Below are 25016 nucleotides of genomic sequence, written 5' to 3'. Positions count from 1 at the left end.
GTGTTGTTGCACCAGCTTATGGCTGAGCTGGCTCTTCAAGAATTCAGTGGAGCAATCTCGAGTCAGGACTGCCAAGCCAAGCAGAAATTCACCTGAACTGGAGTACAGGATTTTGGCAATAAGCATTTTTAATTAAAAGTTTCCCAAGTTTGGGCTGAATCTGTAAACATGCGGCAGATTGAGCCAGCACATCCAAGCACTATTGGCACTTTGGGGAAAATGTGGCTTTTAAAAAATTGTATGGTTAAGCTGAGTAAAAAAGTCAGCTGTGTTTTACTTAACATTGCACTAATCAAACTTCTTTGACTCCTTCTTTTTTCTTCATCAGTGTATCCAATGGTGTGTGTGTTGACTCCCCATCCTCCATGCCTTCACACTTGTCTTTTAGGATTCATTTCAGATAGGGATGTGGGTTAAAGCAATGTAATACTCACTCACTGTAGTAATAGAAAGCCTCTCTAGCCTTGTAGTTTATCTCTTAAATAGGTCAGAAGCAGCAGGTAATCCTTATCTGCAAAGCAGTTAGATTTTTAACCCTTACTTATCACATTACTAGAAGTCTTGGCATTAACACAGAAATCAAGGTTGTCTGCTGACCTTAAAACAAAACGTGGTGTTCCTTAGTTAGAACTAAATTGCTTCCAGGAAGCAGTTTCTTGATTAAAGTGAGAAATAGTCAAATTGGAGCCCTGAATGATCCTTACTTGGTGTTTGGGATTGGGGGGTGGGAGGTGTGGGTGGGGAAGAGAACTCTGGCTAGTAGTCAAGGGATTCATGGTGTCTATATTTAAGGCTTGGTTCCTTGACGAAGGCCATTGTCAAATTGGACTGTAAAAAGTTGTTTTCAACTTTTATTATTCTCAATAAATCCACTTTCTGCTGTCCATTAAAGAAGTAAACTGCCGCCCGACCGGTGTGGGTCAATGGTTGAGCGTCGACCCATGCACCAAGAGGTCGCTAGTTCGATTCCCAGTCAGGGCACATGCCCAGGTTGTGGGTCCGATCCCCAGTAGGGAGTATGCAGGAGGTGGCTATTCGATGTTTTTTCTCATTGATGTTTCTGTCTCTCTTTCTCTCTCTCTCCCCCTAATCAACAAAGAGAAAAAAATAAAAAAATATAGCAGTATTAAAGAGGTAAACTGCCATACAAGCTGCTAACTCGCTAGTTAGCAGATGTAAGAAAAGTCAATTCTTATGAAGGTACAAGAGGTGGTAAACATGATTTAGCAGAGATGTGAGGTTACTGATGCCACCCCACCCCCAGCCATTCCCAGGCTGCCTGGTCTTCCTGTTTACTGTAATTCTGCTTCTCTGGGAATTACTTCTGTCTTCCCAAAGACACTTTCTTCCCAGAACAGGAAGGGCTTGCTTATTTATTCAGTAGTGATGTTGAACATATTAGTGACTTTGGTGTTCAATTCATTGTGTGGATGTAAGTGTATACACACACATACACACATACATACATACATACATAAATGCTGAACAATAGGAGGTTCTGAACTATGTATTAATAATTGCAATTTCAGTAACTGTGAAGAGTTTTGAGTTCTAATTCCAGATTACTTGGTTACAAAATCTGTTTATAGCTGTGTTTGTATCAAAATGGAATTTGTTCATCATTGGAAGTACAGTGAATAAAGAATTTTACCCGGCTTTCTCTAAAAGAAAAAAGAATGTGTAACCCAGATAAGATCATGTGAAATCATACCTAGAAATATTAAACTAGGATAAGCACTGCACAGAAAATAGAACAGATGTGAGAGAAAGATTGTACTTGCACAGTAGAATGTCGCCAGTGTCTTCTAGTGGGGATCAGGGAATCATATAAGAAGCAAACTAAAGCTGCTCAACTTTGTTCCCTAGTAGAGTTAAGAGATTCTCCTGCACCCCCAGGTTGCCTCAGTTTTTTCCTACAGCCTTTGACTCTGAGAAATGGCCAATGGAAATGGGTGAAGGCCATTCCTTTCTTTCTGTCTTAAAATGGTCAAGCTTGCAGAGCATGCTCCTGTGTCCTTCAAGTCGCAGCTTCTCCCTGCTGCCTTCAGCTCTAATCTCCTTATAGGTGTAGCACCATGGCAACAGGCCCAGCCTAGAGCCCAGGAACCTTGTTTGTATTACCTAAGGGGCTGATGCAGCCTGAGGAAGCGAAGGAACATTACCTATCCTGCAGTCTGTTTGGAAGACGACTTCATGTTCTGTTGTTTGTCTTTCTGTTCTGCTTCTATTGAAGACTTGAGATTACACCTGGAAAACGTTGGTCCAAAGATGTTATCAGTAACCAAAGGCAGCAGGGAAACCATCTTCTGTTGGTTCTTGTCTTCTAAACAGAGAGTTGTTTTCTGAAATGTAGTTCAGAAAGTGACTTGCTATACTGTGACATGTGGCACCGCTATGGTTTGGGGTTGCACTGCCAGCTGGCTGTACAGTTGCTTCATGTAGGTAGACATTTATTTTGTTTGAAATAAAATTAATTTCTGTTTTAGAATATTTTCCTTGAGAATTTTAAAAATAAAAGTGAGCCTTTTATATACCTCCTTCTATTTTAAATATGCCTTTTTCTTTCCTGTTGTGAGGCTCACTACCAGAGTATGAGAGGTTTTTTTTCCCTCCAAACAACTCCTCCTGGGAAAATGGGCTGGAATTGTTTTCTGTATGTGTAAGAAAGATTGCAGTATCCTATTGCCTCAACCAGGCTTCCTATGAAGCGTATTGGGAAAGGGGGTATGGTAATTACATTAAAGTAAAATTGTTTTAGCATTTAGTTATGTATAGTTGTTGTGCTATCTTTGCAGTGTGTGGCATGGTGTGGTCTTATCCAGTAGGACAAAAGGAAATAAATGTGGAGCTGTTACACTGTGATATGTTCATGTACAAAACGTTAGTTGGCTTTTAGTGCATACTTTGTACTATTAATAGTAAATATAATTATGGATTTTTTTACCTTAAAAAGACTGCTGAATATCAGAGTACATGTTTGTTAGTCTAAACATTACATGGTAGTTAGGTTTTAGTTGGGAAAGAAGAATGAACTAAAATCCTATTGCTTAAGATGTTTCTTACTGTATGGAGTTTGATTAAATGATGTTAGAATGAAAACAGAGGGAAAGAGCAGCCTTTAATGCTACTTTCCTCTATCTCATTACTTTATAATTTAACTGAAAGCTACTCTGACATTTCTGTTATTTCAGTTCCTTTCATTGTTAACATGGTTATTTCAAGGAAATGAATGAAGCTGCTTATTTAATGTTTTACAAAAACAAATGTCTTCACACAAGGCATTTCTTTTTATCTCTATTACTAGGTAATTCTACTTGAAATATATATCTCTCTATATATTTAACCCTGGCTGTTTCTGTTAAAAAATACTATTATTATTGAGTAAAACTGCATGGCTATCTATTACTGGATTCAAAAATATTGTACTTTATATCGTTTGACTTTGCTAATTCTTCCAAGGGGAAGAATTAGTGAAGTCCTAGCTCCTGTAGTGACAAGAGTCATGATTCCCAGCCTTCTTTTTTACACAGCTAGGAAACCAAATCGGTTAGGATGCCTGAATGGTGTGCACAAAGAACGGTTCTTCTAGATGAGAGTTTGAACATTTCTTTTGTGGGTGGGAGGTTTCTTCAAGGCATTTTATTCTTTATTCATATTTATACAGTAAAGCATGGATAGAACCAAAAGCTTGCCAGAAAAGAATGACATATTGAGATGGAAATCAGACCTTTTGAAAGGCAGGGTCTTGTGATGAAAAGCTTGGTTTTGACTCTGTGTGTGTGTGTGTGTGTGTGTGTGTTTATTCTGCCAAAGCAGAAAGAAACAGAGTGAGGATTTAGCCACTACTATTTTATCAGTGATAGAAGAGGATAAAGCTATAGCATGAAAAAAACAGAAATAATATGTCTTTTGATAATACCTTTGCATAAATAAGAATATATAAGGTAACCTTGAATAGTATATATTTCTTCATCTCCAAAACAGGAGTGAAGATAAAAACATCTGTACTGCAGCTTTGAGTCCCCGGAGTCTAGTAAAATTATAGTGGTGGTGGTTTTTTTTTTTGTTTGTTTTGCTTTGCTTTATTGAGGAAAAATTGTGTGTGTGTGCACGCACACACACAAATATATATATGGTTTATACGTGCCACATAAATATGATTACTGTTATTGCTACAGATTAACTCCTAATTTGCTCCTCATTTATTTTTTTCTTAGTCATTTATACGTTTGTTGTCAGCCTACATTGCATTCGACTGTCATTTCCTTGTTGACCAAGAAGTTACACTGTCTTACATATCTTTCTCTATTTTAGGTCTCGTGGGCTGCCTAAATTAAAAGAGTCCCGTTCCCATGAGTCCTTGCTGAGCCCATGCAGTGCAGTGGAGTGTCTGGACCTTGGCAGAGGGGAGCCTGTAGCAGTGAAACCGCTCCATAGTAGCATCCTTGGACAGGACTTCTGCTTTGAGGTAAAAAATAGAGAAAGAAGGAAAAGTAATTGAACAACAAGCAGATTTTCTATCCAATAATTCTGTGATTTCATTACTAGGCTATTGATGATTCGATCATCTTAACTCATTTTCAGTTATTGGAAATTTCCTACTTACAGGGAAAAGGTTTGGAAATCTAATCTCATTATATTGGCGATTAAAGTTACTACTAATGGCTTCTCATTTCTTTTGGCTTAATCTGCTTTCAAAATAAATGGGTTCCTAGTAATTCTCAGCAGAGGCCACAAGACTAACAATAATATTACATTAGTATTTCAGTTTTTTAGTAGTGGTAAAGATATCAAACTTTGTGTTATTTTTTCTCCTGAAAATTCAAGTCCCCAATTTTTTTTTTTAATCCTCACCCAAGGTTATGTATACTGACTTGAAAGAGAGAGAGAGAAGCATTAATGTGAGAGAAACATCAATCGGTTGTCTCTCATATGTGCCCCAACCAGGGACCAAACCTGCAACCTGGGTATGTGCCCTGACCGGCAATCGTACCCACAACCTTTCGGTGTACAGGATGACACGCCAACCAGCTGAGCCACCCCCGCCAGGGCTAAGCCCCGAATTTTAATGATTCTTTGAGGAAATTGATCAAAACATAATTTTTTTAACTACAGCATGGGCAGTTTAAGATCTGGGACCATGTCTTATTTATTTTTTATAATCCCCTGGACCTCACCCAGTCCCTAATTTCTTAAATGAACAAATTGCCCTTAATCATTTCAGACATGTAACTAATATAAAAAATATAACTAATATAAAAATTACTAGTGATATTTTTTCACATTCTTTTGAGGGGGGAGGTTACTAAGTCTTCAAAATCTGTGAATTTTACATGTATAGCTCATCTCATTTTGGACTAGCTACATTCATTTTAGGTATTCTCTAGTCATATGTGGCTAGTAGCTACCATATTAGATCAGAATATATAATCTGATCTAATTTACTAGTCTATAACCTGAGATTGAGTTAATATGTGAGCACACTTAGCAGTTTGGACAGGTCACTTGGTAGTGTTCTTTTTATAAGTCACTTGGTTGTATACCAAGCCCAGTGTTAGGTGCTAGGCAAATAGATAACATGTTCCACTTTTAAAGGACAGTGATAATAGTGGTCAGGTTAACCTAATAATGACCAAAAATCAACAGGTGGGTTGCCTAGTGGAGGAGAAATGGGTTCCAAAGACAGTAATCTAATATTAGTAACTCTTTTCAATTTTATTTAGTACCATCTTATAATATTATAGTGAAGATGATGCCGGGCAACACCCAGGGAGGCCAAGAAAGGCCTCAACCTGATCCCAGTCCTTGTCACAGAACAAGAAAGAATTCTAGCCCTGGCTGGTTTTGCTCAGCGGTTAGAGCATTGGCCTGTGGACTGGAGAGTCCCGGGTTCAGTTCCCACTAAGGTTGCAGTTTGTCCCCGGCCCAGGTTGGGGTCATGTGGGTGGCAACCACTTGATGTATCTTTCTCATGTCAGTGTTTCTCTCTCTTCCTCCCTCTCTCCCTCCTGCTTTATCTGAAGATAAATGCAAAAATGTCCTAGGGTGAGGATAAAAAAAGAAGGACTTCAAGAGCGTGACAGAAAGATTTAGCAAAACACAATAAATTTATTAAAGCATTAGTATGCACTTGGGAAGTGAATGGGGGCAACTTCAGAGAACAAGATGTGGCAGTGGGGACTGGGTGGAAGGTTTTTATTAAACGTGGGCAAGTAGTGAGGAGATTGGGTAGTCCTCTGCTTCTCACTGTAGTAGGGTGACTGCCGACTCAGCTCCTCCTTGTCTTTCCTCTTTAGGTAGTGAATTTTTTGGTCCTCCTAATTACACGAAACTGGGGAGGGGGAAGTGGGGCAACAGATGGTCAGTGAAGGTTGCATTAGTGATGTCTCAGCCAAGGCAGAGAAGGGGAGAGAGAGAGAGAGCTTGAGGCCTCAAAGACAATCCCAGGAAATTGGATAAGCTGTGTTAGAGACTCTCTTCCCTTTTCAGTTATTTTTTCATTAATTCTCTCAGAATTGAGCATATTCATTTGCAGGTAATTTAAGATGTGGCTGGAAAGGTTTCTAATTTTGATCTTACTGAACAATTTTAGGTTCCTGAGCTGAATTCTCAATGGCCTTTGTTGTCATATCTGGAGATGAGTGAGGATGCCAAGCAAAAAGTGGATGTAGATGTAGATGGATAAATCACAAAGCTGATTTTATGTAGTGAGATTTGGGTTCATAGCATATCCTTAACTCGTAACTAATACAACTAGGAAACTAGAGCCCTCAAGCCCTATGTTTTCTTTTCCTTATCTCTAACCTTTATGTTGAAGGTTACCTACTTAAGTGGAAGTAAATGCTTCAGCTGTAACTCTGCTTCGGAGAGAGATAAGTGGATGGAAAACCTTCGCAGGACAGTTCAACCAAATAAGGTAATAGTGGCTTTGAGTGTCTAAAAAATGTATAACTCTATAAGCAGTAAATTGATAGAAGATAAATGCAGTGATAATACCTCATTTTTATAGAACTTTTTAAACACATTTGCCATTCCAAACATATATACCATTTTATGCTGAAAATAATGTTATTGCAGATATTATCATGATTTTACCAATGTAGATAAGAAGACTCGGGGAAGTTAGGTGACTTGCCCAAATCAGAAGCTAGTACATGATAGAAATGGGACTAGAACACAAGTTTCTTAACTATTTAATCTCTTTTTCATCTGTAGACATCAGTCTAGTTGCCACTACGCAGGCTACATGAGAACTTACGTTATTGAATATGTTTTAACCCAAATAAAATAGAACGTATGTGACTCTCTAAGATTCTGACACATCCTTGTTTAGAGTTCCCTATTATCCTGAAAAATGAGATAGCAATTCCTTGAATTATTTATTGATTACCCATAGTAAAGTATAAAAGCAACATAACCTATTTTAAAAGGAAAATGTTGTCTTCCTGGGATTTCAGCTCTCAAACTCAGCTTTGTTACTTCCTTATAGGACAATTGCAGACGAGCTGAAAATGTTCTCCGTTTATGGATCATTGAAGCCAAGGACCTCGCCCCTAAAAAGAAATATTTCTGTGAACTGTGCCTTGATGATACCCTCTTTGCTCGTACAACCAGCAAGACCAAAGCAGACAATATTTTCTGGGGTGAACATTTTGAATTCTACAGCCTTCCACCTCTTCATAGCATCACAGTTCACATTTATAAAGATGTGGAAAAAAAGAAAAAAAAGGACAAGAATAATTATGTAGGACTAGTCAACATCCCCACTGCCAGTGTGACTGGTCGCCAGTTTGTGGAAAAGTGGTATCCAGTGAGTACACCAACACCCAACAAAGGAAAGACAGGAGGACCTTCCATTCGGATTAAATCACGTTTCCAAACTATCACCATTCTGCCTATGGAGCAATACAAAGAATTTGCAGAATTTGTCACCAGCAACTACACCATGCTGTGTTCTGTCCTTGAACCAGTAATTAGTGTGAGAAATAAAGAGGAGTTGGCCTGTGCCTTAGTGCACATTCTTCAAAGTACTGGCAGAGCCAAGGTAAGTGAGGAAGGAGGATTATCTTACCCAAAGTCTCTTCCTTAGCTTTTATGAAGAAATAAACATATAGTGTTGTGGAGATCCAAATGAGAGAAATGCTTGTTGCTAATGACCAAAAAAGAGAAAAGAAAAAAAGAATTAAGAAGAAACCCACTAGCAGTTCTTAGATCCAGAAAAGATGGGGATTGTAAAACTAAAGAAATAAAATGGAGAGACCACAAATATTTATTTTAAGTTTATTTGCATTGAAGATAGACACCACAGCTAGTTCTGTCTTGTCTGACAAAATAAATGGTAGTATTGGTGTGATAGTCCCACAGTGTGTTCAAGATTGTTTCTCTTTAGTTCTAGAGTGTGTCCTATGGTGGACTTACTCCTATATCTTGTCTGAATTAAGATTAACTGATGACATAGCCCCTGGTCACAGAAGGAGATTTTTCAGAAGCATGCTAGTTGTTAGCAAGCATCCTCATGGGATTAAAATCTATATTTGGATTAAAAAATATCAAGGGATGTTACATAATTGATATAATATGATTCTTATTTCATTCTGATAGAACAAAAAATTTAGGAAGATGAGAAAGAGATGTATGTTAATTGTATGAAGAACAAACAACCAAATGATACTCTTTGATCAGCCTGAACTGTAGTAATTATTACCTCTATGAGGCACATTCATTTTAAGTAGGTTGAGTGACATTATGCTGTATACAAATTGGCCATGATAAAATTATATTTCAGACCTAGAGGAGTTCACAGATAGAATAATTTTAGAAAAATGCTATTAAGACTTCTTTATGTAAATCAGAATATGTCAGTATATTCAATATTTAGTCCCTTATCTAACTGCCTTCCTATTGATTATAATTTTTGTGGTTGGATTTACTGATAATAGTCTTCATCTTTTTGGCATTAAAAAAGCTTAAGAATTTGAGGTGAGATGTCATTGAAATTGTAGGGGATGTTCTTTTTACTTTTCAAAGTTTAAGATATGTGTAGGATTTTTCAAACAACTTTATTGAGGTGCAATTTACATACAGTAAACTATATGCATTTAAAGTGAAAAATTGAATGATTTTTGACATCCACCAGCACAATCAAGATACAGAATGTTGCCATCACCCCCAAAGTTTCCTCCTGCCCCTTAGCCTAAGAGTTTTAATAGTAATTCCTAAGTCTACAAGTCTTTTACACCCTTAAGGTGCCCCAGACTCAATCCCATTAATGTTTAAAATGCGTAATTTTAAAGTAAATTAGCATACTCCCTGTTCTTGTACTTTAGAGACTTTGATATATCCAGTGAATGCATAACATTCAAAATATTTGTTATCCCATTCAAACTGAACAATAAACCTGAAATTTTATATCAGGATCTTTGGACTGTTGAGAAATGAAGCAGCTATTTCCTAAGGATTTTCTTTCTCATTATGCCTTCTTTCTCCATGGGCAGACTGCGGGTAGAGGGGTAGCAGAAAGCCTAGAAAATAAGTTCAGGTGTTGAGTTAAAGAAATTCCATGTTGAATCTGTGGACCAATTTGTAACTGTTAGATATTGAATACCTAATATGTGCAGAAACTCTAGAGGTGCACAAAAATAGACACTGTCTTTGACCTCATGGGGCTTACAGCCTTTTGGGGAAAACAGATATTAATTAAGTAATGTTACAGAAATAAAATGTATGATTACAGTGCGAAGTGCCAAGAGGTACGTTATGAAGTATAGATTAAGGGGGCTTGACTAATGGGGTTCAAGGCAGTGTTGGTTCGAGGAAAGGATGTGTGAACTAAGATCCAAAACACCCGAGGAATTAACTCCATGACAGTCAGGGTGGGAATGATGGGGGAGTACAACCACTGACAACAGCACTTGCTCAAAGCTTTGTGGTGAATAGACAGCATTTTATGTTAGAAAAGTCTTGCTGTATTCAAGGACCTAAAAAGGAGGAGCTTGAGGCTGGAACAGAATATAGAGAGAATAACACAAGATGAGGCTAAGAAGGTAGACAGAATCCAGAACATATGGAGACTTGTAGGCTGCACTCAGAATTATGGTCTTTATCAACAGCACATTGGAAAAATCTGTGAAGGAATTTAGTGGTGACACCTAAGATTTCATCCTGACTGACTTCTTTCTTTCAAATGTATCTGGTAGCTTTAGTTTTAAAGCAGGATTCCCAGAATGTGTGATATTTCATCAGTCTCTTCTGATGTATATTTATTCATTTGCTTTCTGCCTGATTGAACATTATTCCACCAGGATTTTCTGACTGACTTGGTGATGTCTGAAGTGGATCGTTGCGGAGAGCATGATGTCTTGATCTTCAGAGAGAACACCATTGCCACCAAGTCCATTGAGGAATACCTCAAACTGGTGGGACAACAGTATCTTCATGATGCATTGGGTATGGAGAAAGAACATGTTTTCTTTTCTTCTCCTTTTGATTTGAAGTTATTTCATCCTCATGAGACAAATTGAGCTGAACTTCTGCATATTGTTTAGGTGTAGCCAAGTAGAGTATTAAAGTTTGAGTTATGGCTTTAAGAAATCTCTGCAGTACTCACCAGTGGAGGAACAGCACATGGGTTTATTACGATTTGTACAGAAAGAGAAATCCCATCAGCATATGCAGCTACCCCAAAGCCCTCAAGTGTCTGAGATACACAATAATATTAGTGGGTGCCACTACTGAGGTGGCCTCTTTCCCCAAAAGTGTTGGGTATTTATATTATGATACAAATATTTTGGCTTGAAAGGTTAACATTTGTTACCATATATCAAAAACGAAAACACTCTTGCCAAGTCCCACAATTCTCAATTTCTGTGTTCAAGGCCTCCAGAATTTTCAACAATAACTGACTTTTTTCACTTAGTAGTTCCTGCTGACTAGGCCACTCACTTGCAGTTGCAGACTTGGTCATGAAATTCAGGCATGAACCACTACAGTAAGACACTGCTGGGCATTTCAATACACGTCATAATAGAACAGGCTGAGTTCCTTGGAGAACATGGTTGTGTTTTTAATTTTTTTTTTTTTATCCTCACCCGAGGCATTTTTCCTTTTTTTTTTTTTCAGATAGAGTAGGAGGGAGAGAGAGAGAAACATCGATGTGAAAGGGACACATCGAGTGGTTGCCACCTGCACAACCCTGCCAGGGCCGGGGACAAACTGCAACCGAGGTACGTGCCCTTAGCGGGAACCGAACCCGGGTCTCCCTGGACCGCAGGCCGACGCTCTAACCGCTGAGCCAAACCGGCCAGGGCGTGGTTGTGTTTTTAATCTCCATATCCTTGTACTTCATATTGAATGTAGACCAGCTGTATCCTATAGACACATAATAGAGTTACATATAAGTAATTGAAATTTTCTAGCAGTCACAGATGAAATTAATTTTAATAACATTTTATTTAACCCATGTATCCAAATATTAACGGGTAATCAATATAAAAATTATTAATGAGTGAAATTTATTTTATTTTTTTATACTACTTGAAATTCAGTGTGTATATTTTACATTTATTGCACATTTCAGTTTGCAGTAGCTACATTTTTAAGTGTTCAATAGCACATATGACTATCAAGATTAGACTGTAAAGTATGTTGAATGAGCATATAGATTTTGCCCTCATGGAGCTTACAGTATAGGGAGATAAGAAAAATAAGGCTTTATATCCCTGTAACCAAAAAAGAGAAATCCTGTGCTTTTTCAAAGAATTAAAGAAATTGATTCTATCTGATACTGTACTTGCTATGGCAAAAGCCTCCAATAATATAATTGAAGATGTAATAATAAGCATTGAATAAAATTAAAAGACTTTACAGTGAAGTCTCAGTAAACCAAAAAAATTAATAAGTATAGCTGAATACTCTGAACAAAAGTTTTGCTATATTTCATACATTTTGGCGGGGTGGGGGTGGGGATAGGAAAAGATGCTATATCCAGACTACTTAAAGAATTCTCAAAATTGAGTTAAAAGTTACCAGGTTATTATGTAATCTTCATTTCTCTGGATTAAAACATTACTAATTACTTCTCAGGCTCTGCCTCAGCTAGACTTGAACCTCCCATCTCTTAGCCCCCTTTACCTTTCTGATTGAAATTAGATGCACGTGATGTCCTGTGACCCAGGAAATACCACCTGCGACATATAGAAAAGAAGTCCCTAGAAAGGCCTGATTTCCATCCTAGGTGACAGAGGCAGATTCTTTTTTAGCAGTTATATGTTCATACCTGTTGACTTATTTCTACACATGAAATGTAGGTGCTAGATAGTAATGAGTTGACACTTTACATAGAAAACACAGAATATTCTGTGTACAAACTTTCATTTGGGCCATGTAGTGAGCACCCACCCGCTTTGGCTCTGATTTCTTTCAAAGGCAAGAGAGCAAATGTAAATGGGTTATTGAATCTGTCACAGTAATTTTTTATTGGGTAAGCAGCTTCTGGGTACAAACCTATAAAATATTCACCTTTCAATGTGATGCTTTCCACATTATCAGACATAGATTAGGTTATAGTTTCAAAAGTGAAAATAATTTTCCCTGTTTTGGAGGATTGTAAATATATCATAATGGTGGCGGTAGGGTGATGTTTTAGGCTGCAACTATAGACAGTTTACTTCCAGACCCTAGAATTATTGGCTCTTTTCTTGAGGAATAAAAGAAAAATATTCTTAAAATTCACAAATTATTTATTAGTGTTAGTATTATTTCCCCAGAACTGGTGTATCTTTAAGAAACTCACTAAACAGAGTATGTAAAATGTAAATTTAAAGGTGGTCACTTTTTACCTGGAGTATTTGAGAATGATGACTTGGTTTTAAATTTAAGTACTCTTTTTTGCATTTTTTCCCTCCACTGATTTTTTTTAGAGAGAGTAGAAGAGAAGTGGGAAGGGGAGAGAGAGAGAGAAACATCGGTGTAAGAGAGACACATCGATTGGTTGCCTCTGCACGTGCCCCGACCAGAACCAGGACTCGAACCTGCAACCCAAGTACATGCCCTTGACTGGGAATTGAACCCAAGACCCCCCAGTATACAGGCTGATGCTCTAACCACTGAACCACCCCAGCAAGGACTAAATTTAGGTACTCTTTAAATGGAGTAAATTGTACAGAAGCACATAGTGTAGGAGACTACAAGTCTTTGGGAATTGGTAAACATTTTTAGAAACCTTTTACTAATTTTAGTCATGTTACTTTATGAAAATTGTTTTTAAGTTGCCTAATATGTACACAACAGTACTTATTGCATGGAGCCCCTACAGAGTGCCAAGCATCATATTAGACATTTTTCTTTTCATGCATTATTTCTGATCCTCACCACAACTCTGTAGGTTGAGAGTTATTATGCTGTTTTTCAAATATGGCAGCTGAAGCTTAGACTAGTTTAGTGACTTTTCAAGAACACACAGTCACTAGGTGTTGGGCCCAGGATTTGATCCCAGATCTGTCTGGCTCCAGTCTACTTCTCTATAGGCACCACTGTTTCCTGTTCTCCATGCATTTTTCTTCCAAATAACCACTTCCCATCCTCTCTCATAGCTATTTTTAAAAGCTTTCATTTACCTCAGTACTAACCATTTTGCTAGAAAATGTTCTTTGTATCACTGCTGCTACTTAATTTTGAAGAAATCATTGTTTACTTTTATAAAATCTATTATAACTAGCCTGAACCTCAAGTAATATAACAGATTTGAAAGGGTCTTTGAAAGATCTCCGCTTTCATAACGGCCTATAAAAACCCAAGAACACATACTGCCAGCTCTCATAAATATTTATTGAGCACCTGCAGTAAGCTTTGGGAGCTATTTGATAGGCTGAGGATCTGAACATGAATAGAACTTGGTCCCTGACCCCCAAAGGTATTCATCCTAGAGATGAGACAGACATGTGAACAAATAAGCACAAAACAGTGTGAAACATGGAACAGTAAAATACATACAGTGATGGATAAACAGGTAAGGTAAGGATTTGTTCTTTCAGAGAACGTTGGACATATCGTTATAGAGGATAGGATAAATGAACAGGGCTCTAAGCTAAATCTATGTGGAAAAACATGTACAGATTATAAAGAGATGTTCTGCTACAATCTTGTGCTTTGTTGAATGACTGTCCTTGTTACAAGAGGTAAGTCTAGACACTCGAATCTATGTTTGGTAACAGTATTAACACTGCAAACCTTAGGTGGGCAATTCAAGCAAGCATGGGTTATTTTTTCTTCTAAGATAGTAACATTATTCACTCTGGTAGAGAGGCCTTAAAACAATAATGAGTTCATGCTCACTTATTTATGATTTCAGATAAAAAATTTAAAGTTATATCATTGTTATTTTTATAAATACCATGATGATGATGTTAGTGATTGCTAACATGATATTTAGGAGGTGGTAACTCTTGGGTTCCAAAGCAATAACCCCTCATGAACAATCTTTTGTACCCTCCCTGTCAGGTCTCAGAAAGATTTCCCATTATGCATTTTAGGATAGAAATCCTAAATCCTTTTGTTCTATTCAGGAAGACACTATTTATAGTTCCACTATCTGCCATCGTCTCTCTTCAAATAGGGGAATTCATCAAAGCATTGTATGAGTCAGATGAGAACTGTGAAGTGGATCCCAGCAAATGCTCTTCTAGTGAATTGATAGACCATCAGAGCAACCTGAAAATGTGCTGTGAGCTGGCTTTCTGCAAGATCATCAACTCTTACTGGTGAGCTGGTCTTAGTGCTTTCTCCTCTACATATGAAACTTTCATTTTCTGTATAAAAGTCATCACAGTGTTAACTATTATCTCCCAGTCAAAGGAAGGGTTTGGGAAGGGGGAGGGGACTGAAATTTTCCCTAATACAGTCCTGCCTAAAATCTAAATCTCCATTGTAAGCAGAAGAATTTCAGAACTATCTACATAAATACAACGTTTATATAGAATTTTAGCACCACATTCTCTAATAGCTTCCTAAAATATTTATTGGTGTTAAACAGATGTATTAGTTGTTTTTTATCATTGCTCCAACCCCAGCAATTGGTGAGATTTTTGGAAGATTTTTGATGAACAGTCTTTAGAGAGATATGGTGATCTTCATTAAACCAGATGGTGTCGTCAGGAGCCTTGTGCCATTTCCCACTTTGCAAAACTAAATTTATACTCATTCCCAAGTTTTACAGCTTTGGGTTTCCACTCCCCATCTGTGCTTCTGTGAATTTTCCACCACCTCCCCACCGCAAATCTAGGCCCTCATCGCCTGGCTCTAGAGCGGAGGTGTGTTGGGCCAGAGTGAGATTGCTTGCGCTTTCTTGGGTTATGCAGAGTTCTGATCTTTTTTTCTTCCCCAGTGTTTTCCCTCGTGAGTTGAAAGAAGTGTTTGCATCATGGAAGCAGCAGTGCCTGAACCGTGGCAAGCAGGACATCAGCGAGCGGCTCATCAGTGCCTCGTTGTTTCTGCGTTTCCTGTGCCCAGCCATCATGTCTCCCAGCCTCTTCAACCTTATGCAGGAGTATCCTGATGACCGCACGTCTCGGACTCTGACTCTAATTGCCAAGGTCATTCAGAACCTGGCTAACTTTGCCAAGTAGGTGTCACTACCATAATCACTTTTTTAAAGTGATTGTTTATTATTTAAAAATTACATGAGCCCAGCTGGTGTGGCTCAGTGGTTGAGCATCAACCCATGCACCAAGTGTTCACTGGCTCAATTCCTGGTCAAAACACATGCTCAGGTTGTAAGCTAGATCCCCAGTAGGGGGCATGCAGGAGGCTGCCGATCAATGTTCTCTCTCATCAGTGTTTCTCTCTCTCTCTCCCTCTCCCTTCCTCTCTCTCTAAAATCAATAAAGAAAAAAAAATGAGATCTAAAATTTGGGTGGGAATGGGGAGTGTTATAACATTTTCAGGAAACAACTGAAAAATGGAAACAACTTAAGTATTACTTTTATAAAGGAATGTTTAAGTAACCTGGGGCACATCATGCATTCAGAAGAACACTTGCAGCCACTATAAACTGCTTACAAAGAATAGCCAGTACTATGGGAAATGATGAAGATATAATCATAGTAAATGAAAAGAGCTATTAAAAACTTGAGGAAAAAAATAAACAGGATGTTGAATGGTGCATATGTTATTATTCCAGCAATATAAAAACACAAAAACTTTAGTATAAACAAGTTGGGAATAACAATCAGACCAATTCTGTGGTTACATTGTCTAAGACAGTTGGCCTGGCCCCATCAAACATGACAAGTCAATGTCATAAAAAATGGAAAAGATGGAGAAGGGACTGTTTTAGATTAAAAGAGACTGGATGCAATACTCGAATCTTATTTGGACCTAAGTTGGGGGGGAAAAAGTCTATTAAAGACTATTTGGGGACAATTGTTGAAATTTAATTTTAGTGTAATAATGACATTGTAAGAGATATTCCTTATTCTGGAGAAAAGGGTGCTAGTATATTTAGAGGTTATGTCTGCAACTTAGTTTAAAATGGTTCGGCCAAAAAAAATGTATGTATGTATATAGAGAGAGAATGAAAGCAAACTTGGCAAAATGTTATCATTTGGTTAATGTAGATGAAGTCATATTCTTTCAATTTTGGGTAAATTTAAAACTTTTTTAAAGGACATTGGAAAGCAATTGGAGAAAATTCATGCAAATGTAAACAGCAGGTAAATTTGGGTGATAGAGTGGGTACACTCACACTTTTTTCTTTTTACTTTTTGTTCTTTTCCAGTTTTTCTCAGTTTGTGTAATTTTTATAATTATAGAAAATAATTTTAAGAAATCACTGAGAGGGACTTCACATTGACAACATTGATCACAACGGACTCACTCAGTAGTGACGCTTACAAGATTCTATTAGCGACATTCTGAGGGGAAAAATTAGAACTTCACTGAGACAGATTGTTTTCTAGTTTAAATAGTGGCTTTTTAAAAGTGCACTACTTTAACTTTGTGTACCCTATATATAAGCCAATGCAGAAATATACATATTTACCTTACCTTACCATATTTGACTTAGTTTTGGTAAAAATTATTTATTTTGGAACAATTCTTATGGACTTAAGCTAGGCCCTGAAGATAGCTAGAATCTACATAGGCAAAGGAGAGAGGAAGTTCTTCTCTAGCAGAAATGAAGAGCATGAGCAAAGACTTGGAGAAGAAAAGAGTATAATATATTTTGGAAACTGAAGAAGTGAGTGATGTTAAAAGTTTATACTGATGAACATTTGGCAGGTAAATGAAGGTTATAGTACAGAGAGCTTTAAATACAAGAAAAATTAATTTTAGCTTTACACAATAGAAAATAGAAAGCCATTCAAAGTTTTTAAGTAGTAATATTATTACTATTAAGAAAGTATGTTTTAGCATTTATCACTTACATATAATAAACAAATTAGTCACCTCCCCAAAATAAAAATTTTATAGTTCTTTATACAGTCAACTCAGAAATGATCACCTCTCTCTTGCTGAATATGTTTTTTTCTCATTTTCTCTCCCTCTGCTTTAGATTTGGTAACAAAGAAGAATACATGGCATTCATGAATGATTTTTTAGAACATGAGTGGGGTGGAATGAAGCGCTTTCTTCTGGAGATCTCTAACCCAGACACCATCTCAAACACCCCAGGCTTCGATGGTTACATTGACCTGGGCCGGGAGCTCTCAGTCTTGCATTCCTTGCTGTGGGAAGTAGTTTCTCAGCTTGACAAGGTAAAGTAGGCTGGAATAGTAACAGGAAGTGGGAGATAGAGAACCTGAGTGTGCCTGAATTCTGGAGAGCATCTACAGGGTGGTAGGGCTCACCTTTCTGTTAGTTGAAAGCAACCTTTTGTCCTAGAAGTCTCAGAGTAAATGGTTATCATTTCTGAGTGAAATATGAACCCTACAAACCAGGAAATTCTAGAAAGCCATGAAATTACTTACATATTTTTTCAAGTAATTATCTGCATTGTTGGAGTATATATTTCAATAAATAAATACAGAATATCTAACATGGCTAAAAACTTGCCTAGAAACTAATATCAAATATTGGTATATGAAGCCTTATTCATGTATAGTAGGATGAAATGAAGCCTCATACAGCAACTTCTAACAAAGTGTGGACAAAATATACTGAGACTATCATGTTTAATTAGCTTTACCCTTGAGATTTTATGTTGTTGTTATACAAGTCAGAGGGTTTAATATAACTATTAGTACTACAGAGTTATGTAGGTAGTTTCTCTCTCTACAGATGTAAATTAAGAATACAGAAAACAATTATAATTTTTAATCATTTATTTTCTGACTATAACCTAAGAATTTTATTATAAGCTAAGAATTGTATTATTACATTTTTATAAGAATTTCATATTATTAACTAGATATGTACCATACCAATAATTTCTTCCTTCTGGAATTTTGCAAAGAGGAATAGTTGTTGTAATGGGGAAAAATCGTCTTAATAGACTTTGGCTAGGTTTATCACAATAATTATTTATTGATACTTTTGTTTGCTACAGGTACTTTATAAATATGTGTGGTGGTATGTTAGAATAACTTCAAAAGACAAAGTTATTTTTCTGTGATGAGAATTTGTTTGTTTTTCTTCATTTTCCTATTACCCTTTAAAGTGTTGCACCAATAATATTGGAGGGGGGAGTAAAACCTATTAATAAAGACCACTTTCCCAGGGAAATGTAAATGGTAGGGTATTCACTGCTCCTAAAACACTGTGAAATAACCAACCCTTCCTTATTCTCGAGGACCCGTTCTTCACTTGTAGACATGCCAGCTGGACTTTAAGCTGCAGCTGTGCTGAGGGTAAATCCCTTGAATAGGAATCTTGACTCAGGAAGGTCGAGCCCATAAAGGCATTCTCCAGGTGACATTTGAGCAGACATTCTACCCATTTGAGCAGGGTTTAAGAATCTTGGTTGTTGAAAAAACAAAGACCCAGAGGCAGCCACATAAAACTGCCTAACAATTGAGAGGTCCCACAAGACCCCATGAGAATAAGAATTCTCCAAAGAAAAAAAATGATTGAGATGGATAAAGCAAGTACCAAAAAGTTATTCTTTGTTGAATAACTATATCAGTGAGATGCAGATGCAGTTATCTTGTGAAATTAGTCTGATTTATTTAGGGTTAAGGTCTTTTTAACAGGCTTTGCTGTGTAACCACACTTACTCCTTTTTGATCTGTTTGGTCCTGGGAGCCAGAAGTACATTTAGACATATTTCATAGAGAGCGTTTACCTGATTTTTCTGTTTTAAAAACAATTGTCATACTTTTGCCAACCTGGTTGGCAATCATAGGTCCAGGTTCCCAAGATTAAATGGGATAGTTAACAGCATTGTCAACTATGTGTCCTGGAGTGTTTTGGACCCCTGCATGCAACACCTTCTTGTATGTTGGCATGCATTTCTTTCCTCACATACTCCCTTTTCTTTGGAAGTTTCATCACACTAGCCTTCTGGTCTTGAAGTCCTTTTTGGTTAGAAGGTGTTTGGTTCTTCCCCTGCCCTCCCCCACCTTGATTTACTAGCCTTCCAAAGATTTTGTTTGCTTTGCATGCCTATTTTAGTTGGAATGGCAATATTTTGGTTGTTTTGAGCATGTCTTTTAATTTTTATTTGCATAATCCTAATTTCTATTTCCTTTCTTTCCTCAATGTGTGCTGCACCTTGTTTCGCCTCCTCCATCCATCTCGACGCCATGGTTCTGCTGCTCCATAACACTGCATTATGAACCTGCCACTCCCACATGCAAACACCTACCCTTCCCTCCAACCTACACCCCTTCATCAATGGGCATCATGGCCCCAAAAACAATCTGTGGTGGATGTCGCAATGCTTATTATCCAATTAGGGTGAAAATTCCTTCCTACAGGCAACGGTGGCAAAACTGGGACCTCTCCCTCGAGTTCTTGCTGATATCACCAAGTCTCTGACTAATCCCACGCCAATCCAACAACAACTGAGACGCTTCACTGAGCATAACTCCAGTCCCAATGTCAGTGGAAGCCTCTCGTCTGGGCTGCAGAAAATATTTGAAGACCCCACTGACAGGTATGAAAGAGAATTTGAAGTACTGTTCCAGAAATATGATGTTTAGAGATTTGGCAAAAATCTATTTAACTTATCTGTTAATTTTATAAACTTTTAAGTCTGGAACAATTGGAAAGAATCATCTGACCTGAGATAAATTCAATTGTTTGTCATAATAATACACAAGATCTAGGAAGACGGGACATCTGTAATATTTTCAACAGTAAAGATTAAAAATATAAAATCTCGCCCTGGCCGGTTTGGCTCAGCGGTTAAAGCGTCGGCCTGCGGTCCGGAGAGACCCGGGTTCGGTTCCCGCTAAGGGCATGTACCTCGGTTGCAGTTTGTCCCCGGCCCTGGTTGGTCGTGCGGGTGGCAGCCACTCGATGTGTCCCTTTCACATCGATGTTTCTCTCTCTCTCTCTCCCTCCTGCTCTATCTGAACAAAGAATGAAAAAGTATCCTCGGGTGAGGATAAAAATAAATAAATAAATAAATAAATAAATAAATAAATAAATAAATAAATAAATAAAATCTCATTCGTGTAAAAAAAATTATCTAGGATACTTATTTTCTAGAATGATACTGTAGAGTTGTATTCAACAAATGTATTAAAAAACAACTGTGCCCTGCCTAATTAAAAACTAAGGGCTCTATGAAATTGATATATTTATATATTGTAGCACTCAGAAATCTGGAGAACCTCAGTTAAAACCATTTTATAACTGGCTGTGTCAGCTGGACAGTAGACATATTATTGATGTTTAGATTTTGTTTTCTGCATTGGCAAGATTTGTGCCTTTGACATGGGCACGTGGGTTGTGCACTTGGAGTTTCTCCTCTTGAATCAATTAAGTATGAATTGGAATACCTTGGGAGGGTTTAAAACCTAACTAGAAAGTGATTGGAATTCTAGTAAAAAGCACAGTGATAGAGTGGTATACACAGTATTATTCTCTACCTTTGGAGAAAACCTAAAGGTTGGACTTTATTCTAAGAATTGTAATGTTGAAATCTGAGTTTAGATGTAAGTGTCCACATTGGGCCTGTGAGCCTTCAGTTCATATGTCTGAGTTGAGGAGTCTTTCTTATGTTCAATTTGTCTCAACAGTAATTAAGGGTCCTTTTCTTTTCCACAGTGATTTGCATAAACTAAAGTCCCCAAGCCAGGACAACACAGATAGCTATTTCAGGGGGAAAACATTATTGCTGGTTCAGCAAGCCTCTTCCCAGAGCATGACTTACTCTGAGAAGGATGAAAAGGAAGGCAGCCTTCCTAACGGTCGGAGCATCTCCCTCATGGACCTCCAGGACACGCACGCTGCTCCAGTGGAGCACGCATCCATCATGCTCGATGTGCCTCTGCGCCTGACCGGAAGCCAGCTTTCCATGACCCAGGTGGCCAGCATCAAGCAGCTGCGGGAAACCCAGAGCACGCCCCAGAGTGCACCCCAAGTGAGAAGACCCCTGCACCCAGCCTTGAACCAGCCAGGCAGCCTCCAGCCCTTGTCATTCCAGAACCCCGTCTATCACCTCAGTAACCCAATTCCAGCAATGCCAAAGGCCTCTGTGGATTCCAGTTTGGAGAACCTAAGCACTGCCAGTTCCAGAAGCCAAAGCAACAGTGAAGACTTCAAACTCAGTGGACCCAGCAACAGCAGCATGGAAGACTTCAGCAAACGTAGCACTCAGAGTGAGGACTTCTCCAGGCGGCACACTGTGCCAGACAGACACATACCTCTTGCTCTGCCCCGGCAAAACAGTACTGGGCAGGCCCAGATTCGAAAAATGGACCAGGCTGGGTTGGGTGCCCGAGCCAAAGCCCCGCTGTCCCTGCCACACAGTGCTTCCTTACGGAGCACGGGGAGCATGTCCGTGGCCTCGGCAGCCCTGGTTGCCGAGCCCGTGCAGAATGGTAGCCGGTCCCGGCAGCAGTCCTCTTCCTCCAGAGAGAGCCCTGTTCCCAAGGTGAGAGCGATCCAGAGACAGCAGACGCAGCAGGTAGGGCCGAGTGCTGGGCGGCCTGGCTTCTACCTGGTCCAACTGTTTTCTTGGGTCTTTGTGTAGAAATCACTGGGAAACCCCATTGCTGTCAAGGTCTCCACTTAAAAATCGTTCTGCCACCTTTAAAGGGGAAGAAGAAATGAAAGGTTTGGGAGGCTCCCAGTGAGGTGAGGCAGCAGAATGTAGCTTGACCCATCACCCTGAGGACACTAACAACCACACAGGGGCCTTTCCTTTCTTTCACTCAGCACCGAGAACAGATCTATCAAGTTGAATGAATAATTAGACACTTAAACTATGAAATCTGTAGGCCAAATCAACTAGAAAGTGTTTTGGGAATCTGGACATTAATCCTCCTTAAATATTTTTTCTTAAGCTTCCAGAATAAAATTTTGCATTCTGAGCCAAGAGTTTAATATAACTACTTTCTACTCCTTCCCCCAACTCCCTCTGGAAATATCAAGTCCTGTGTGTCTTTTCCTGGAAATGGCTAGAAAAATAAACAACTGAACACCTATAGAGGCAACCACACAGGTGGTTGACAAGTATTCTCAACATTTACAGCTTCCTTATTAGTTTCTTTTTACATGGATAAGCCCAGTTAATGTCACACCTAATCTTAATATAAGATTGACAAAATCTTCTCTTCTTGATAAAAAAGTTTCCCAAGAGGCACCAATATATATTTTGTTCTTTGAAACAAACTAGTAACCTTAGGAAGTGTATGTATGTGTGTATGAGAGAGAGAATTTCTTTATCCGAAAAAGACTTTTCTCCTGAAAAGTTTTGTATTTGTAGACTTTTTTTGAAACCTAGGGAGCTTCGTGATTTTAAAAAGGCCTTTGTCACCCAGCCAGTGTGGCTCAGTGGATTGAGCATCGTCCCATGGACTGAGAGATCCTCGTTCAATTCTGGGTCAGGGCACATGCCCAGGTTGCAGGCTCATTCCCCGGTAGGGGGTGTGCAGGAGGCAGCCAATATATATATATTTTATTCCTCACCTGAGGATATTTTTCTGTTTATCATTAGATGGGGGGCTGGGGGGTGAGGGAGAGAGAGAAACATCGACATGAGAGAGACACGTTGACTGGTTGCCTCCCACACAACCTGACCAGGGCTCAGGATGAACCACAACAAAGGTGCGTGCCTTTGATTGAAATCAAACCTGAGACTTGTTGGTCCGCGGTCCGACACTCTAACTGCTGAGCCAAACTGGCCAGGGCAATAAAAGCATATTTTTTAAAAATTTAAAAAGGCCTTTTGTCAACAAAATAACTTGTCAGAGGAGACTACCATAAAATCTCAATGTATTTCTTTAATATATTTGTATTTTTATAGTAGACATTTACTAATTTGGCTGCTTTTGCCTTCACGCACTGTGATCAGAGCCCTTGCTCCTACATTGATAACTATTGTTTACTTACTGTTTAAAACATTAGAACATATGCAGAATCCTTAGATACAGAAAAGAGGACGGGATGAGAAACATGTCTGACTTCAGCTGGTTCTGGTAGCTGACTTCTTGGACGAGACCTCCTAGTCAGTCATTATTTTCTGAGAAACAAAGCTTTTCTTCAGTCTTAAATTTTTCATCTTTGTATTGTTGTGTTTCCCCAAATTTTACCAATTCATTTGACTTAGTAATCATTTTCATTTAAAGAAAAGGAAGATAATATGCAATATAATATATTGTTTTCCTTTTTCATTGAAAATGCTTATTAACTGCCTATATACCTATATATATCTCACATATATACATCTATATATGCATATTAGGAGATTGTCAGTCATTCACACCTTATTATGAATTAGTTTCTACACATTGCTTTTTTTTGTTTTTTTGTTTTTTTTTATCCTCACCCGAGGATATTTTTCCATTTTTTTGTACAGATAGAGTGGGAGGGAGAGAGAGGAAGGGAGAGAGAGAGAGAAACATCGACGTGAAGGGACACATCGAGTGGCTGCCACCCGCACGACCAACTAGGGCCGGGAACAAACTGCAACCGAAGTACGTGCCCTTAGTGGGAACCGAACCCGGGTCTCTCCGGACCGCAGGCCGACGCTTTAACCGCTGAGCCAAACTGGCCAGGGCTGTTTTTGTTTTTTAATTTTTTTCTTTAATGATTTCAGAGAGAGAGAAATATCAATGAGAGAGAACATCGATTGGCCACCTCCTACATGCCCCCCATTGGGCATGTGCCCTGACCAAGGATCAACTGGAGATCTCCTGGTGCATGGGTCACTGCCCAGCCACTGAGCCAGTCCGGCTGGGCTCTACACATTGCTTTTATGCTAGCTTCTTTTTTTTTTTTTTTTTTAAATCTTTATTGTTGAATGTAGAATGTATTACAGATGTTCCACATTTTTCCCCCATTGACCCCCTCCTCCCCACTCCCGCCCCCCTCCCACCTTTTCCCACACTATTGTCTGTGTCCATTGGTTATGCATATAAGTTCTTTGGTTTATTTCCCCCCCCCCCCCCAACCCCTTTCCCTTCGAGGTTTATCAGTCTAGCAATGAATTTGTACTTCTTAATCCCTTCACCTTTTTCACCCATTCCCCCAACCCCCCTCCCATCTGGCAGCCAACAAAATGTTCTCTGTATCTATGAGAATGTTTCTGTTCTTCCTGTTCATTTTGTTTGTAAATTCAATTGTCGATAGATATGTATTCATTGCCATTTTGTTTGTTCATATATTTTATCTTTTTCTTCAAAAAAACCCTTCATCATTTCATATAATAACGGTTTGGTGGTGAATGAACTCCTTTAACTTTTTCTTGTCTGGGAAACTTTTTATATGGCCATCGATTCTAAATGACAGCTTTGTGCAGGATAGAGTAATCTTGGTTGTAGGTTCTTGCTTTTCATCACTCTGTATATTTCTTGCCACTCTCTTCTGGCAAAGTTTCTTTTGAGAAATCAGCTGACAGCCTTATGGGAACT

At 38.5% G+C, this 25016-nt stretch overlaps 1 protein-coding gene across 7 annotated transcripts in view; it reads left to right on the top strand.

Annotated features, from left to right (window-relative positions):
- The window catches only part of RASAL2 (RAS protein activator like 2), a 292067-nt gene that overhangs the window by 247299 nt on the left and 19752 nt on the right, over nucleotides 1-25016 (top strand). For 5 of the 7 annotated variants that reach the window (XM_036272220.1, XM_036272223.1, XM_036272218.1 and 2 more), the window contains 9 exons: nucleotides 4315-4468; nucleotides 6818-6916; nucleotides 7490-8044; nucleotides 10302-10446; nucleotides 14612-14756; nucleotides 15380-15616; nucleotides 17549-17750; nucleotides 19890-20089; nucleotides 21208-22069. In XM_036272220.1, coding sequence (XP_036128113.1) covers nucleotides 4315-4468; nucleotides 6818-6916; nucleotides 7490-8044; nucleotides 10302-10446; nucleotides 14612-14756; nucleotides 15380-15616; nucleotides 17549-17750; nucleotides 19890-20089; nucleotides 21208-22069 — 2599 coding nt within the window. The remainder of the gene's footprint in view (nucleotides 1-4314; nucleotides 4469-6817; nucleotides 6917-7489; nucleotides 8045-10301; nucleotides 10447-14611; nucleotides 14757-15379; nucleotides 15617-17548; nucleotides 17751-19889; nucleotides 20090-21207; nucleotides 22070-25016) is intronic. The other 2 variants (XM_036272221.1, XM_036272219.1) reach the window with 1 other exon arrangement.

This window comes from Molossus molossus, unplaced genomic scaffold (assembly GCF_014108415.1).
Source record: "Molossus molossus isolate mMolMol1 unplaced genomic scaffold, mMolMol1.p scaffold_m16_p_20, whole genome shotgun sequence".
Classification (NCBI taxonomy): Eukaryota; Metazoa; Chordata; class Mammalia; order Chiroptera; family Molossidae; genus Molossus; species Molossus molossus.
Note: the sequence above shows the minus strand (reverse complement) of the source record. Positions and strands in the feature narration are given on the sequence as shown.